The sequence below is a fragment of the Triturus cristatus genome, chromosome 9 (genome assembly GCF_964204655.1).
Source record: "Triturus cristatus chromosome 9, aTriCri1.1, whole genome shotgun sequence".
NCBI lineage: Eukaryota > Metazoa > Chordata > Amphibia > Caudata > Salamandridae > Triturus > Triturus cristatus.
The window spans coordinates 1,097,643,730-1,097,658,793 of NC_140592.1; the positions used below are offsets into that span (position 1 = coordinate 1,097,643,730).

Sequence of the window (15,064 nt, forward strand, 5' to 3'; positions counted from 1 at the left end):
TGGTCTGTTCTTGCTCGGCATCATTCAGATAGAGGTCTGTAGCCACTCCTGCGAGATTTGCTGATGCGATTCCCCGCTTTTCCCGCTCCAAGACAGCAGTGAGCTACACAACTCCCTTGATAAGAGCTCCCTGGAATAAGGTCGAGCCCACCCTGGCCTTTAAGAGCCAGGGTGAACCTGATGCCACTACTAGAGTTGGTGAGGGTTATATAAAAAAAGGAATTGTTCCATTACCTGCTTCTGTTTAGAGTGGGGCTTAGGTTTGGCACATGATCCCAGCGGGTCCGGCGAGGAGTTTTACAGGCCGGTGGAGATGGGGCGGATCTCAGCACAGGTGCGCTGGTGCATGGACTCCTGGTCCTGGGAGTCCCGTGCGTCTGAGCCTGAATGTCCCCAAAGATGTTTGCGGTCAATTGTAGCCTTCAGCGTTTCACCCCGCAGTGGAAAACAGCACCTCTGCTCCCGTTCACTTCTCCAGCGAAGCACATTTACAATTGCATTTCAAACTGTATTTTTACTGCAGAGTATTTATCACTTACCTGTGCCAGGCTTGCTTGGTTCTAGAAAATAAAATAACTAAAAGAAAATCTTTATACAAAACCAATTGGTCTGAAGTTCAGTCTTTGAGTGTGTCAAATCATTTGCTGATTGGGTGGGTACAACAAATGCTTAACACTGTCCTCTGATATTGCCCTACTGCTCGACTACACTACCACAAAGAGAGAGTAAGGTTCTATCTAACATTGCCTCTGCCTACCTTTGGGGTTCCACTGGACTCTGTGCACACTATACCTCACTTTGGTATAGTATATACAGAGCCAGCTTTCTACATCGCCTAGTTAATTTTCAAGGGTGAACAACAACCCAGTAGAACTAAAGGGTAATGTACTTAACATTATTCAATAATATGACTCATGATATGCATGCACCCTTTTGCTGGGTCCTTATCTGTCGATGATGTGTTTTTTCTGCAGTGCATACATCGTGATGTTAAACCAGAAAACATCTTGATCACAAAGCACTCTGTTATTAAGTTGTGTGACTTCGGCTTTGCCAGAATACTCAGTAAGTTACATTTCTTTGATCTATAAAAACTAAATAAATAATGATGATTTTAGTCGCAGTCCTACTCATTTATGTATGTGTGTGATGTGTCCCTCGTCTTCATAATGTTGTCTATATTTCAGACCCATCTATTACACATCTGGTTAGCAATACTAGTGCTTGTGGAAACTTTAAATGGCAGCCAGAACATCCAATGAACTCCACTTGGTGTATTCATTGACTGCCTAGTAATTTAGTTGAGGAATAAAGAAACATTTACTGTTTTGATAATGTATATTTGTGTGAGCTGTAACACACCTACCCACAAAACATCAATTAGGTCAGTAGAAATAAACATGTTGACGTGGGCAGTGAGATATAGTATGCATTCTTATCTCACTCTGTGTTTTGTGCGGGGGAGAAATAGAACTAAAAATGGGGAGATCAGACTGTTCTGCACAGTGCAGGATAGGACAGACTTTCTTACTGTGTCTGCCTGCAAGAGAGAAAGTGTGAGTAGGATACACCATCTCGCCATTAGCCAACCTTTTCTTTGGTTATGCCCCTTTGCTAAGCCCTGTGGTAGGAAGAAGTATTACCTGAGGAATATGTCACCGTGAGAAGTTAGGCAGATCGTGATCATCAGTAGTCTGCGACTGCTGAATCTGAAGCCAGAACTGTTTGAGACACTAATGCACAGAGGTCCTGATTATGTCAGTTTTTGGTGAAGGTATACTGCAGGGCCGTATTCCCCATGGCAACTATGATTTCTCTTCTTAAAAAGGAGAAGTAACAACAAGGACCCTGAGATACCAGGTCCTTTTCTGTGCAGTTTTCCTGATTCTGGGCAGAAGACCGATGGCGTTTTCCTCCTGCTCTGAGCAGCCAGAAAGTGTCACCCAAAGGGCTGGTGACGGTGGGGAGGGTGTGGTTATGGCAGCATGAGCCTGTCCGTGGGGAGCATCGACTGTACCCCCAAGCTGCTGCAGGCACCAGGTAGGCGCCAGGCTGTGCTTCTCCCCACAGTCTCTGCTACTGCAGCTTGTATCAGTGTCCGGTATCTCAATCCTAGAATTATCGGCTCCAGAACTTGCTCACCTGATAGCTCCTAGCCTGGGGTCACTCAGAAGTGCGAATGGTGGAATTCCACTTAAAGTTATAGCTCCAAGTGAAATGCCACCCTTCGTAATTAGGTGCAGACCCTTGTGCACAACAGCATGATCACCATTGAGTCAAGAGAGTAGAGAATGTAAAGAGACTCTACCTGACCGACAGTCAGGAAACAGGAAAATGTTTCCTCAATGAAAACTTTAGTAGAAAATGGTTTATCAGTTTTGCTGAAATTGACAACCAAGAAGGTATTTACACAGCTCCAAGTAACACCAAGAACCACAACAAAAGTATATCTTCTTTTCATTTAATGATCTGGCTGACATTTGTGTGTCAGGCCAGAGCACTAGGTTGCATTTCAACGCGAGTGAGGCCCAAAAAGTCTCAATTGCTGATACAATGATGCTTCTGCAAAAACGTTCATTGCAGTCTTGGAAACAATGGGCAACGTTTCTCTATTGCCACTAATCAGGCCCTTGTGTTGAGTGATTTATGATAATCTGAGCACAAGCTAGCAAATATGACTTTTCATGACTGGCTATGAACATGAAAATGTCATTTTACTTGTTTGCATGGCCATAGAATTTTTGAAGATGCATAAACCAAACTGTTATAAATATTTACATTTTAATTTGATAATCTGTATAAATTGTTGTTTGGCAAAATGGAAGCCGTCCTAAGCAACCATGACAATACATTGGGCTCCTAAAATGAGAATGATAAATATATTATGGATCTGTTTAAAGGTACAAAACAGAGCCATCCACTACGAACTTAACAAGAATGTAATTTGAAACGCCATGAATATTTACTACAAACTTGGAAAAATCGTAAAAGATGAGACTCGGTCATACAAGTGAGCTTATTTTGGACAGATTATTTCAGTACTATGATTTCTAAGTTAACAAAAGAAATTGAACAATGGGAAGTATGAAAAGTAAGAGCAATCGATACGATTATCTGAATGACATAGTATATAAGTGGGCCAAAGTATCCACATAGAAATCTTCCTGAAGGAAATTATGTTCATGTAAACTATTTAGCTTGGATGCAGAAACAGAGTGTCAATATGTAGTATGCATAGAAATCAGTTCTCAAGAATTAGTTTTTTTGTTTTTTTTTTACTGAGTTTTATATAGCGTGAACTTGACCCGAAGGTATCGGGTATCAGAGCGCATTACACCAGCACCAGTTGCGTAACATGAGGACACATTCATTTAGACAATCTTTTTTTATGAACCAGGAATAGGGAACAAAGAAGGCGGGGGCAACGGAAGAAGCAGTACTTCAAGGAATTCTCAGTAGGTTCTAATTACTTATCAAGCTCTAATGCAGACATCTTACATCCCAATTTACAGAGATGGGCCTGTAGGTATGACCTACTCGCTCTTTACTACTCACTGCTGAATTTCCAGAAATGGGTGACCCCTGTTGATTAAGATCTTAGTTCGTTGAGCTCTTGGTGATTAACTGTCAGAGAGCACTAGCCTTGTACTCTGGATCTAACAGAAGTGATGCACTCTTCCATGTCTCAGCACTTCGCTAATGACATACGGGTGAGTAATAGACATGGGGAAGAGGAATGAGATCAAAGAGAAAACAGAGATACCGGAAACCACCAATCGGACTCATCAGTTTTGCTGGCTATCGGAGTCTGCAGGTCGAAGTGGCGATCTAAAGGTAATAGGAGATATCTTAGTAACCTTCATAAAGTCCTGCATCTAACGGCAACAGTGAAAGGATAAACCTTAGCCACATCTCTGTCTAACCAGCTCTCTGTGGCTCTGATACAAAACTTGCTATTCTCAATACTAAAGCATAACAAAACTTGAGTATCTTTATATGTGTTCATCAACATTCCTCTCTATTAGTAAGGTAACTAACTCGAGCTTCTTGACTATGTATTCTCTACAGGAGATAAAATTAGTTTATACTTGACACATTGTGTCACTAAATAAGTATTTAGCATATACCATCATATAGATCTGAAATAATTTGGAACAGATGTAGTAATTAAGGCATTGGGTTCATCTTCAGAGTATTGATGTGACCTGTGTCAGTGACAAAGCACCCCAGTGTTGGAAATCTTCACAGATGACAAAATGGCATCAAATATGCTACAGATTGATGTGTTTTGAAACCCCATCAGGACCCCGCAAATGTGGTTAAGATCATATTATCCTGCCTTTTAATAATGTGTTTTTCTTCCTCTTCCATCATTTTTCCACAGCTGGTCCTAGCGACTACTACACAGACTATGTGGCAACAAGATGGTACCGTGCTCCTGAGCTATTGGTAGGAGACACTCAGTATGGGCCACCTGTGGATGTCTGGGCGGTGGGCTGCGTCTTTGCAGAGCTGTTGTCAGGTGTTCCCTTGTGGCCAGGGAAATCAGATGTGGATCAGTTGTACCTCATCAGAAAAACTTTGGGTAAGTCTGACATTAAAAGGTGCTATCTAGTGTTCATTCAAATAAGTATAAAAACTTAAACAAATCTGGACCTGTTCTTTTATTTATATTGTTATTAATATATAGAACTCTGCTCACCCTAGTCAAGGCTACTTTTGAAGAACACATTGTGCACTGCAGGGTATTTTACAGACTGTCCTTTGGTAACAATTGTAAATGCAGTACACATAGCTTGGGGTATAGCAGCAACATTTAGACAGTAGATACATTTTCAGGTTGGTCTTAAGCCGTGCAGATTTTATTTTTTTTATTTTTTATTTTTATTTATAAAGTGCATGAATCACCCCCGATGGAATATCTCTGCGCTATAGGAAGCAAAGCAGACAGAACAGACAAGAAAACCACGACTCAGAAGAGTTCCATTTTAAGAAGTCTTCTAAAAGAAAAATATTCTGAAAATTTTAGAAGATGTATCAGTTGTTGATTCCAGTAATGGGGGGCCAAATAGGAGAAGGCTTTACCACCTCTCCGGGCTTTCCTGAACCGGGGTGTAACAGATCATAATTGGAAGTGAATTATCGATTTTGGAACCATTGCCCGATAATGCCAGTATTATGGTGGTTCTTCTCTTGAACTGGGTAGGTTGAGATCTAGTGAGATTTTCCCTCTTAATGTTTTACTTTCTCCAACTAAGTTCGGTTAGTTAATCAGGTAGTTTAGAGTACCCATATGTTGTGCTTTTTATTTGAAAGAGCCTCTAAAAACAGCCATTTCATTAATTCCAGTAATGTGATCAAATTGTGTAGTTTTTTAGACCAGGGGAGCTGCAGAGTAGAGGACTGCTTTCAGAGGGGCAAGCCAAATCTTAGCGAAGCCTGTGCAAAGAGCGTTACAGTATTCAATTTTGGATATTACTATCCATAGCTTAAGTCATTTCCTTCATGTTTCATTTTGGCAAAAAGTGTCAGAAGATTTTATTGGTTCTGAAATGTTAGTTGTTGCTCTTTGTGATTCATTTTATGTGGGTGTCAAGGTTAGGCAGAGTTGCACACAAAAATGTTGTCTAGATTAATGGTGGGATGATACCCATCTTGTTCAGGTGTTCAGTCTAACTTGTTGGAAATGTAATTTTGCTTGGATAAAAGACCAAAGAACTCTCTTTTCTGTGACTTAAGTTTGACTTTCATATTTTCCATCCCAGTCTGCATTTAGGGTAGGCCTGTGACGCCGTTTGGACAATCTATTTTCAAGTAAATCTGGATATTGTCCAAACATTGGAAAAAATAAATTCTATGTTTTTGCAGGAGTTCGCCTATAGTTTCAGTACAGAGGTTAAACAAGACAGGGGCTTCTAGTACACCAAAGGTTAGGAGGTGCGATTTGAGGTGACATTGCTAATTTCAACCAGCTGAAATGTAGGACCAGAACCAATATCGATCAGAACTACCTAACCTGGTGGAAGTTCCTGTTACAAATAACCTGTTCCAAGATATTCTTGCATCGTGTACCGCAGTCTCTGCAGGTGTCTTGGTGCCTCAACAGGGAACGCTCAGCCATGTTTCCAGTGATTTACAAGAATGGGGCAGATTGACTCCCAATCCAGGCCAGGATAAAAAAAATTAATCTGCTGTCTGAGCTAGAAGGCTCTGCACCCAGTCACCCCTGCTTATCTGACACTGCTGCTCACTATTTTTTAAGTTTTGGCTGGACTGTTCCCATTGGGCACAGGGTCAAGACTGATTTGCATATGGCTGGGTCCAAACTGGAATGGCATGGTGAGCAAAAAAACGATGGATTTAGGCCCAGATCTCTGTACTGGGGTGAATGTATGACATTGTTCTGCATTCGGTCCATCAATAGTTCTTTTTGCATTTGTCACCCCAAGTGGGGCGGGTATGCTCAGACGTGAGTCCCGTGCTCTCCATGCCACTGGAATCAAGCTATCCTGGCTGAAGAGGAGTGAATCCCCGAAACCGGTCCTAGAATGCTTGTTTCCAGTCCAGGGAGGACCTGGCCTGGCAGTTCGGGCTGGACTGTTCCCATTGGGCACAGGGTCAAGACTGATTTGTATATGGCTGGGTCCAAACTGGAATGGCATGGTGAGCAAAAAAACGATGGATTTAGGCCCAGATCTCTGTACTGGGGTGAATGTATGACATTGTTCTGCATTCTGTCCATCAATAGTTCTTTTTGCACTATTTTTTAAGGACATAGGAGATTTTGGGGCAAACATACTCTTCAACTGGAAACCCCAAATCTGAAACCAACTCTGGCATTGAACAAATCCTAAACTGGCACTGCAGCTCTTTTCCTGAACGCCCTGCTGCTCAGAACACAACCAGACCTTCTCACCTTCAGAAAACTGTTGAATGTATTATTACGAGTCTCTCAATATGAGAAGCCCTAATGTATTAGTCTTTTATGCTTCAACTGTTGCTTGTAAAGAGCACTAATACATTTTAGGTATGAAAGCGCTATAGAAAACTGAAAATAAATGAATAAACATAATGAATAATAGTTAAAGGTCTGAGATCAGGTGAAATGCTGGCCAAGAGCTGAAGAAGATTAAGGACCAAAATAGAACACACTTTCATTCAAGTCTGACAGATGCAAACCTCCTTTTCAACTCTAGAGATGGCCGTGCGGAACAAGGACTGTGTATGTATGCCTCACTTGTGTTGCTTGGAAGAGAAAGTTGAGTGTCATGAAAGGCACAGCGTACTGTGCATGGGATTTTAAACATAGTACGTTTTTACGCCTGTAACCAATATAAACTTTGTCAAGAATGCAGTCAGAACTAGCTAGAAGCCACTGACATAACCAAACCTGGATAATACCAGTGTCATAGGTAGATGAAGTTGTTGCAGTAGATTGAGATATGGAACCAGTTTTTAGGTGTTCAGATAGAAGAAGACAATGGATCCTGAGAGACAAGGAGATCAAATGAGACTCTTGGTTGTTATACTGAGCTTATGCATTTTATCAATTTGTAAGAGGGTATACAAGTCTGGTCTTGTATATTATTGTGTAATTATGGGTACTTATTTATGCTCTGGTGCTCACGTTATTGAGTAAACACGTAGTAAGCTGTTCTAAAATTTGGAATTATAGGTGGTATGCCATAATTATGTGTGACTTTTAAAACATGGTGCCATAAATTGTCCTAAGGCATTTCTAATATTTTTGAATGTGCTTGAAAATGTGTATACTTTTCTTTTGTTGTCCAGACAATATCTCGAATATTTATATAATTTAATTATCTACAATAGACCATGGTGGGCTGTATTATTTATTATTGCGTCTGGGAGAATGTGCTTGACTACGTATATAATTTTTATTTATGATTGCTAACAATCTTTGGCTATTTATATCTAAGGCTCGCTGTTTTCCCGTTTTTACTGATTTTTACAGATAAATACAGACCAAAAACCATTTATTTTCTTGTCTGTATTTATTTTTAAATGTGGATAAAAAAGGAAATTCGGTGCTTTTTCAGTTATTCTAAATACACTTTGCCATCACTACCAGACCCCAAATTGTGTGCATTGATAGGTAAGAGGGTTATAAAAGAAAGGAATTTTAGTAAATAGGCTTAAACAGCAGTACATATGCACAAGGCTGAAACAGAAGTGTGCATATTTTCATATAAGTGCATTGATTTATCTTCTGCAGGTGTTCATATTACTGAAACCTGGCAGGCATTCAAGCATCTTTATTGGCTTGATAAATGTGGAAATATACCAGTTTCAGCTTGATTTTTTCCACAAAACCCATAATAAATATGGATAAATACAGATAAAGTTGACAAAAAATAAATATGGATAAATACAGATGGAAATGTCAAAAAAATAAATACCATAAAACCGGGAGCCTATTATATCATATATTCCCTACTGGTGCAATGCTGTGCTGGACTTTTGTGTTCACCATGTAAGCTCTACACTGTACCTTACTATTCTGTTTTCTTGCTGGCACAAGACCTTCCTTGACTCTTTTGCCACTTTTTAAAATAGAGTATATATGACCATGCTTGCCTATTTAAACCATTTTTTGTTACGGACACCAGACCATGCCTATATATTTTTAGGATTATTTTGTAAAAGGGTATACATTCTTTAATTTTCCACATTATAATATTGCTGTAATAGGTGCTAAACAGTGCTTGACTACAACTATTGTTTATTAGCAACAGGGCAGTAAATCCCAATTCAATACGTTACACCATTCTGCATCACTTTTGTGTAAGGGCCTGATTTAGATTTCACGCAACAGGTTACTCCATCACAAAGGTGACGGATATCTGGTCAGCCGAAATATAAACCCCATATTATCCTATAAAATGTATAATTCGGTGGACGGGATATCTGTCACTGTTGAAACAGAGTAACCCATCCATAAATCTAAATCAGGCCCTAAATCTTGGCTATCATTTTCAGGTCCTTCTTGACAGTGCAGCTGTCTGCAAGACATATTGTTGCAAGTACTGTAAAGTGGGCTTTGGCTCCACTCGCAGGAGTATTACTTTCTCTTATTCATGCTGTTGACTGGAGTTTTATTCTGTCTTCCAGGGGGTGCTTCCATTGGATATCATTAGGGACTATTTCACATCTGAAAAGTACACTCAATTATCCATTGATCTATTCATAATCTTTGCATCCAGCATGCATTCTTTACACAAAGCAGTCCTTGTTTGCTATATTGTTCACACACTTTGGAAAACCCAGTAGGGCTTCAATATGATAAACGTTTGTGTGTGCTACACATGTAAACAGAATTTGTGAATGCCTGGGTTTATATGTGTTGGCACAGTGAGCAAGATCTTTTGGCTTTGCCAGTGCTCGTTTGTTATGGTTGCTTGGCTGCACTTGACTATATCACTTATTTTGATTAAGGGTACTGAACTGTCCTTGGTTAATGATGTAAATTAGTAAATACATCCAGAACTGTCTAACATATGTTTGGTACTTCTACAAGGTTTAAGTTGAGTTTGTGTAAATGTCTAGGTTAGGCATACTTCAAGATGTGCATGGACATGCAGGTAACACTTACAAAAGTATAACTAGTGTGTGGCATAAGGTTAAGCAATAAAAAGGATTTACGGAAGTTTGAAGGATTTTGCCTCGTAAAAGGAATATTTATCTGAAACTAAATGATATTTGCTATATGCCGGAGGGGCATACTGGAGCCATGTGGGCACATATCTTTTTGTCTATGGTCTGGATGGGGGCCCATCATAAGCAAAGAGTAATCTGTGCACATACTTCAACCTTTCTGAAGCAGCAAACATTTATGTTGCATTCAGTCTCTTGAATTGCTTGTACATGACCCCTCCACTGAGATTTCATACGCATACGAGATGATTTTATTGAATTTTTTTTCCCGTCCACTTGCCTTCTTACAGCTACTTACAGTTAACATAGGAAACTCACAAACACCACAAAGCTGCACGTGTTTGACAAATTCTACAAACACTACACACAGTTTTCCCTTTTTGGGTCATGCAAAAGTCGTGCAAGTTGCAAGTCCTTGAAAAAAAAAAGTGCTTTCACTGAAACAGTCCCTAGTGTACTCAGGATTAGAAGATTCATATTTTTAAGACCACTAAATTCTCCTGAAATGATCACATTTTCCATCAGTTAAGATAAAACAACATGAACAGCCTTATGCTAGAATTGGAACATGTAACAGATTAATCAGGCTGTGCCAGCCGATCACCTTGCTTAAGAAAGAGGGCGCTAACTTACTATGAAAGGTGCTATTCACAGCTCTGAAGTTTGAAATGTAATATTCAATGGATCATAATGCGACTCTCATGACTGGCTCTGCTGCTTAACTCATACAAAGGTCCTCTTTATGGCATCACAAGCAGATGCGTATTGACTGGCATTGCTTTGCACAGAAATTAGGCACACAGCTCATGGTGCTTGTTTAATGTAGATTCAGAAGATATTTCCTAAACCCCTATTGTTCTTGGTGGGCATGTTTTAGTCAAATAACTTGGGTTTCCATTCTGCACTCTCACTTTCCTACCCAGTGATGCACGCCTTGGGTAGTGAGCAGTGATCTCATGATATTGCCCTCTTTTTTATTCGTTAACTCTATAATATTACATTTCAAAATAGCCTCAAATCCATGCCATCAATGTCTAAATTGGAACATGCTACTGCAGGTTTGTGCAGTAAAAACTGATTTCAGTAATATCCTTTCTAGGGGGGCAATTCACAGAAGCATTTGTGTGTGGGAAGAAAACCTTAACAAGTACTTTTTATGTACAAGCCTTTGTGAATCACTCCAAAATCTCCAACTACCTATTAGTAAAAGTTCAAAGAGGGCACAGTGCCTTCTATCTGTAGTAATGGTATTTGAATATTCGCTGCATATTCTCATTTTACTTCCATTTTAGATGTTTTGGGGTGAATCGACAAAGACATCTAAGAGTTCTTAAAAGAATACTGTAGGTGTACTTTACATACTACAAAATGACTTGGTGATTAGCTCCCGAAATGCAGAAATCTTGGTTGCTGTTCAATACCAGGTTTATGCACATAATCCTACTATTTTGAACAAGGAATGGTATTTATTGATGATATAGATAGTGAAAGATATAGAAGGACCCTGCTGAGGCTCGGATTAGTACTAGCCAAACGGCACATCGTGAAATCATGAAAGGGGGCTGAGGAGATGTCACTGGAGTGTTGGAGGAAGGGATTTGACCACTGCCCATGGTTCAAGAATCCCATATACATGGCACAGGGTTGTCCACATAAACACTGTAGGATATGGTGAGACTGAGCCCGTCACAAGGTTATACACCTTGAGCCACTCCCAACTCGGGAGTGGTTTTTGGACAATGAAATACATGCAATTGGGACTTTGGTCGTTTAGAGGAGGATTGGTGATTATTGCTGGACTGTCTAATGAGGGGGCCTTCCAAAGGGGCTTTGTAATGGTGGAGCGTTGTATACTCAACCAGCGTCTACAGTGTAGAATTGTTTCTGGTATCGCCTGTTGCAAAAACCAAAAAAGAACAATAAAAAGTGTTGTTAATAAAAAAAAGAGTAGTATTTATTATGCTAACACTCATTTCTGTCATTTCAAGGAGATCTAATTCCGAGGCATCAGCAGGCCTTCAGCACCAATCAATTCTTTAATGGAGTGTCCATTCCAGATCCAGAAAATATGGTAAGTAAGGCTGCTGGAAACCCAATTCTTGTTCCCATTGGGAAGTTTGAATCCAGTAATGAACTTGAGTCCCTAATTTTCTGCTTAGCTGGCACTCTTAAGCGGAGACAAGGTAAAGGTATACTATTGGTTGACAGTAAGTGAGACACACTGCCGGACTCCACCTTTATACAGGCTTCACGAAATGGCACGGTTCAGTTGAAGGCTGTAAATTACAATCAAAACTCTTCTTTCATAACTCATTTGGGATGATTTCAGATACATGTTTTAAGCTATGTGTCACCAGGATTATAATCAAAGTCTACTCTGTTGCACGCCATTCTTTCAACAAATGGCAGATGGAAAAGCAGGCTATCTCTTGACTTTTGGGCTGAATAGCTCTACATAAATTATTGCCACACATAGAACAACAGTCATCCGCTCCAGCTATCATATGGTTAATAATTACTAGGAATGATTTTAGGTGTTCGAACAATATCAGAGGTGGTCAATCCATCTCGAGGCCAGTGGCAGTGTATGTCAAAGAAGCTTGGTTTAGAATCAACTACAATCCACTTTAATTTTTGGTACAGCCAGAGTAGGACCAAAGCTGAGCGTAGTGTTTTAGATGGCTTCTAAGAGACTACATTCCTGCTGACAAAGCTACACCCTGTTTTCAAATGGCACATTGTATCATGCAAGACTTTTAAAACAGAATCTTCTGTTTCACTGGCAACTAATTTAGAGATCGGAAAACAGAGATCGTATGGATGTCAGGGATGTTCTAATTAAGGTATCTTCAGCACTTTGAATGGAACATTTTGCTTACAGGGTTAGAGGCCCATGCACTGTCCACTGAAGACAACTTGTGAGTATGTGTTGTGTTGTCGTATGTCATAAACGTTCATTGAGAACTTCTACAGTCTGTGGCCTCATGGCCCTGGGATGGACAATTACATGTAAAATTGAATTACTGAGAAATGAACTAAGCTTCTGCGCCTGAATTTTGTTTTGTTTTGATGGTTCCTTGAAGATGCTGTGGCAGGGCTATCCAGGTTTGGTGGGCAGGAGCCAGCCAGTGCCTTCTTTACAGATCTTGGTGGCTTTCAGCAGAAAATTGAATGAGGAGCATCAGATCCTCAAGAAAATTTGGCAAGAACAAAGGGCTTGTGAGCCAGCCTTTGCTACCATGCACAGAATCCTGAGTTCTACCAGTGTTCCACTGGGAGCCAGCAAAGGGACTTCAGCAGATTGGAAACATACTTACCATGTTGGGCTCTGCTGAATTTTATAGCCTTTCCAAGCATTGAACCTAGTACTCAGGAAGTCCTAGAATGACCCTGTTTGGATTGTCTGTATGAGACAAGTGAAATCACAGCACAGATACATTGAGAGAAAAATATTTAGCATCTCAAGCCCCAGGTCAGCAATTAGGCAGAAAGTTATTTTGTGATTGCCTGTGTAGGAGTTATTTGTGTACATTTCTACCTTTATTAACTTTACATTTGACTGATGTGGACACAGATTTGCACTTTTTCAGATTACAGGAATTCGAGCTGGCAAAGTAGGGGGTCATTGGTGAAGAGATTTGTTTAATTAGATTATTTCCATGCTCTAAGCACCATGCTGCACTGCTTGCCTTTGTAATTAATATGCTTGTCCACAGGGCAATGGTGGGGACTAAAGTGCTGCAGACCAATACAGCTTTGATCCTGTCAAAGATTAGGCAGCCCCCATCACAGCCCTGACTGTCATTCATTCTTGAGGAATGGTTTAATGTCAGAATTTTGTATGCAGGAATGGTGTCTCAGATAATGGTGTCCTAAATATAATTTGCGAAACTCCTTTTGATGTAGAATTTCCATTGTTTACTTCAGTCAGGCTGTGTTTTTGTATATGTTGGGCACAATAGTGGTACCACACCCCTGTATCACCCACCTTCGAGGAGGTTCCAAAATAATATCGCCCTGACCTACCTGGTCTGTAGTGTGGGGCAATGCACAGACGTGAAGGTTCAAAAACACAATCTTAGTAAGTGCATAAGCTCTTTTGGAAGGAGGTATGGTTGCAAAAACAGCACCTTGCAAGTGCAGGCCCTGCATAGGAACTGCATTCATCAATAAACGTCATAAGTTGGTGGCAAAAGAGACGCAGCAGGGGCCTAAGGCAAGGGGGGGTGGGGTTCAATTCGTTCAGGTTACTTTGTTTGATATTATCTTTATTTCGCAATGGTGTAAACTAAATGTCAGTGACATTGCTTGGAAATGTATTTTATGGCTGTTACTCTCTGGATTTAGGGGCTCAGCCCCGTGTAAGACCATTAACAATAAAATGTGTGCCTAAAAAAAGAAAAACCCTCTTAAGCGTCCTGAGAGAGGCCTTGATGTGTTGAGCATTCGGAGGTGTTCAGATACCTCTTTCTCAAGTATTTCTTTGCAGGAGGATGCCATTGCAAATCAGCCCTCATTGTGACAATTTCCTTCGAAAAGCATTTGATCGTTTAGATGAACACAAATCCTGCCTCATAAGTCTGTCCCACATCTTTAACCCTTTGACCTGTCGTTCAGCTGCATGTGCAGGGGCATTTTACCTTTACAGCTCGATATGCATGAATCTGGGCCTTTAAGCTCGAGTTCTTCGTAATCAGTCAAAGTCCTGTACCCACCCCAGTGAAGATATGTTGTTCACTATTACCAGGACTATTCTGCTGCATCGGATCTCTGCAGTGCTTAATTTGAGCCTTTGGATGCCGGTAGGGAGGGGAGGCGTCGGCACTTATTTTTGGGGACAGGCTCTTATTTTTCCCATATTAAGTATTTACCAAGTGCAAGATTGGGAAAAACACACAGATTGGTGAAGACAGTGGAAGAAAAGGATTGCAGAACTGTCTCAAACTGAAAGCAGGAATCTGCAAGTGCGAGAAAAAGAGCTAGGAAGTGTCTGGTAGTGGAGTAAAGACTACCGACCCTGTTATTCGCCGCACCAACATTTACGGGCACTGGTTGCCGGCTTCAGTGCAGAGCTTGGGGCACCGGCACTCTTTCTTTCACAAATTGATCTCTGACATCCTCATGAATGGGACAGCACTGGGTATTCATCTGCTTCTTTAGAAGTGTATTCCTTGACTCCACATCTGATATATATCAACGTGAAGTGTCCCTAACTACTGTACATCTCAAATACAACCCCTAGAGCTCTTCCTCTTCCTCCCTTGGAATCACCTCTTCAGCTGGGACTGTTTTGGTCCCCGTGTAGTCTTCCTTCAGGACATACCGCTTGCATTGCCGTGCTAGGCCCTTGGGTCTTGGTTTGGGAACGCAGTCACCTTGAATTCTGCAA

General features: G+C 40.6%; 1 protein-coding gene across 4 annotated transcripts in view; it reads left to right on the forward strand.

The window, feature by feature from the left end:
* Positions 1 to 15,064, forward strand: part of CDKL1 (cyclin dependent kinase like 1) — a 412,368-nt gene that overhangs the window by 354,534 nt on the left and 42,770 nt on the right. For all 4 annotated transcript variants that reach the window (XM_085626994.1, XM_085626995.1, XM_085626996.1 and 1 more), the window contains 3 exons: positions 975 to 1,065; positions 4,385 to 4,585; positions 11,664 to 11,746. In XM_085626994.1, the coding sequence (XP_085483120.1) occupies positions 975 to 1,065; positions 4,385 to 4,585; positions 11,664 to 11,746 (375 nt within the window). The remainder of the gene's footprint in view (positions 1 to 974; positions 1,066 to 4,384; positions 4,586 to 11,663; positions 11,747 to 15,064) is intronic.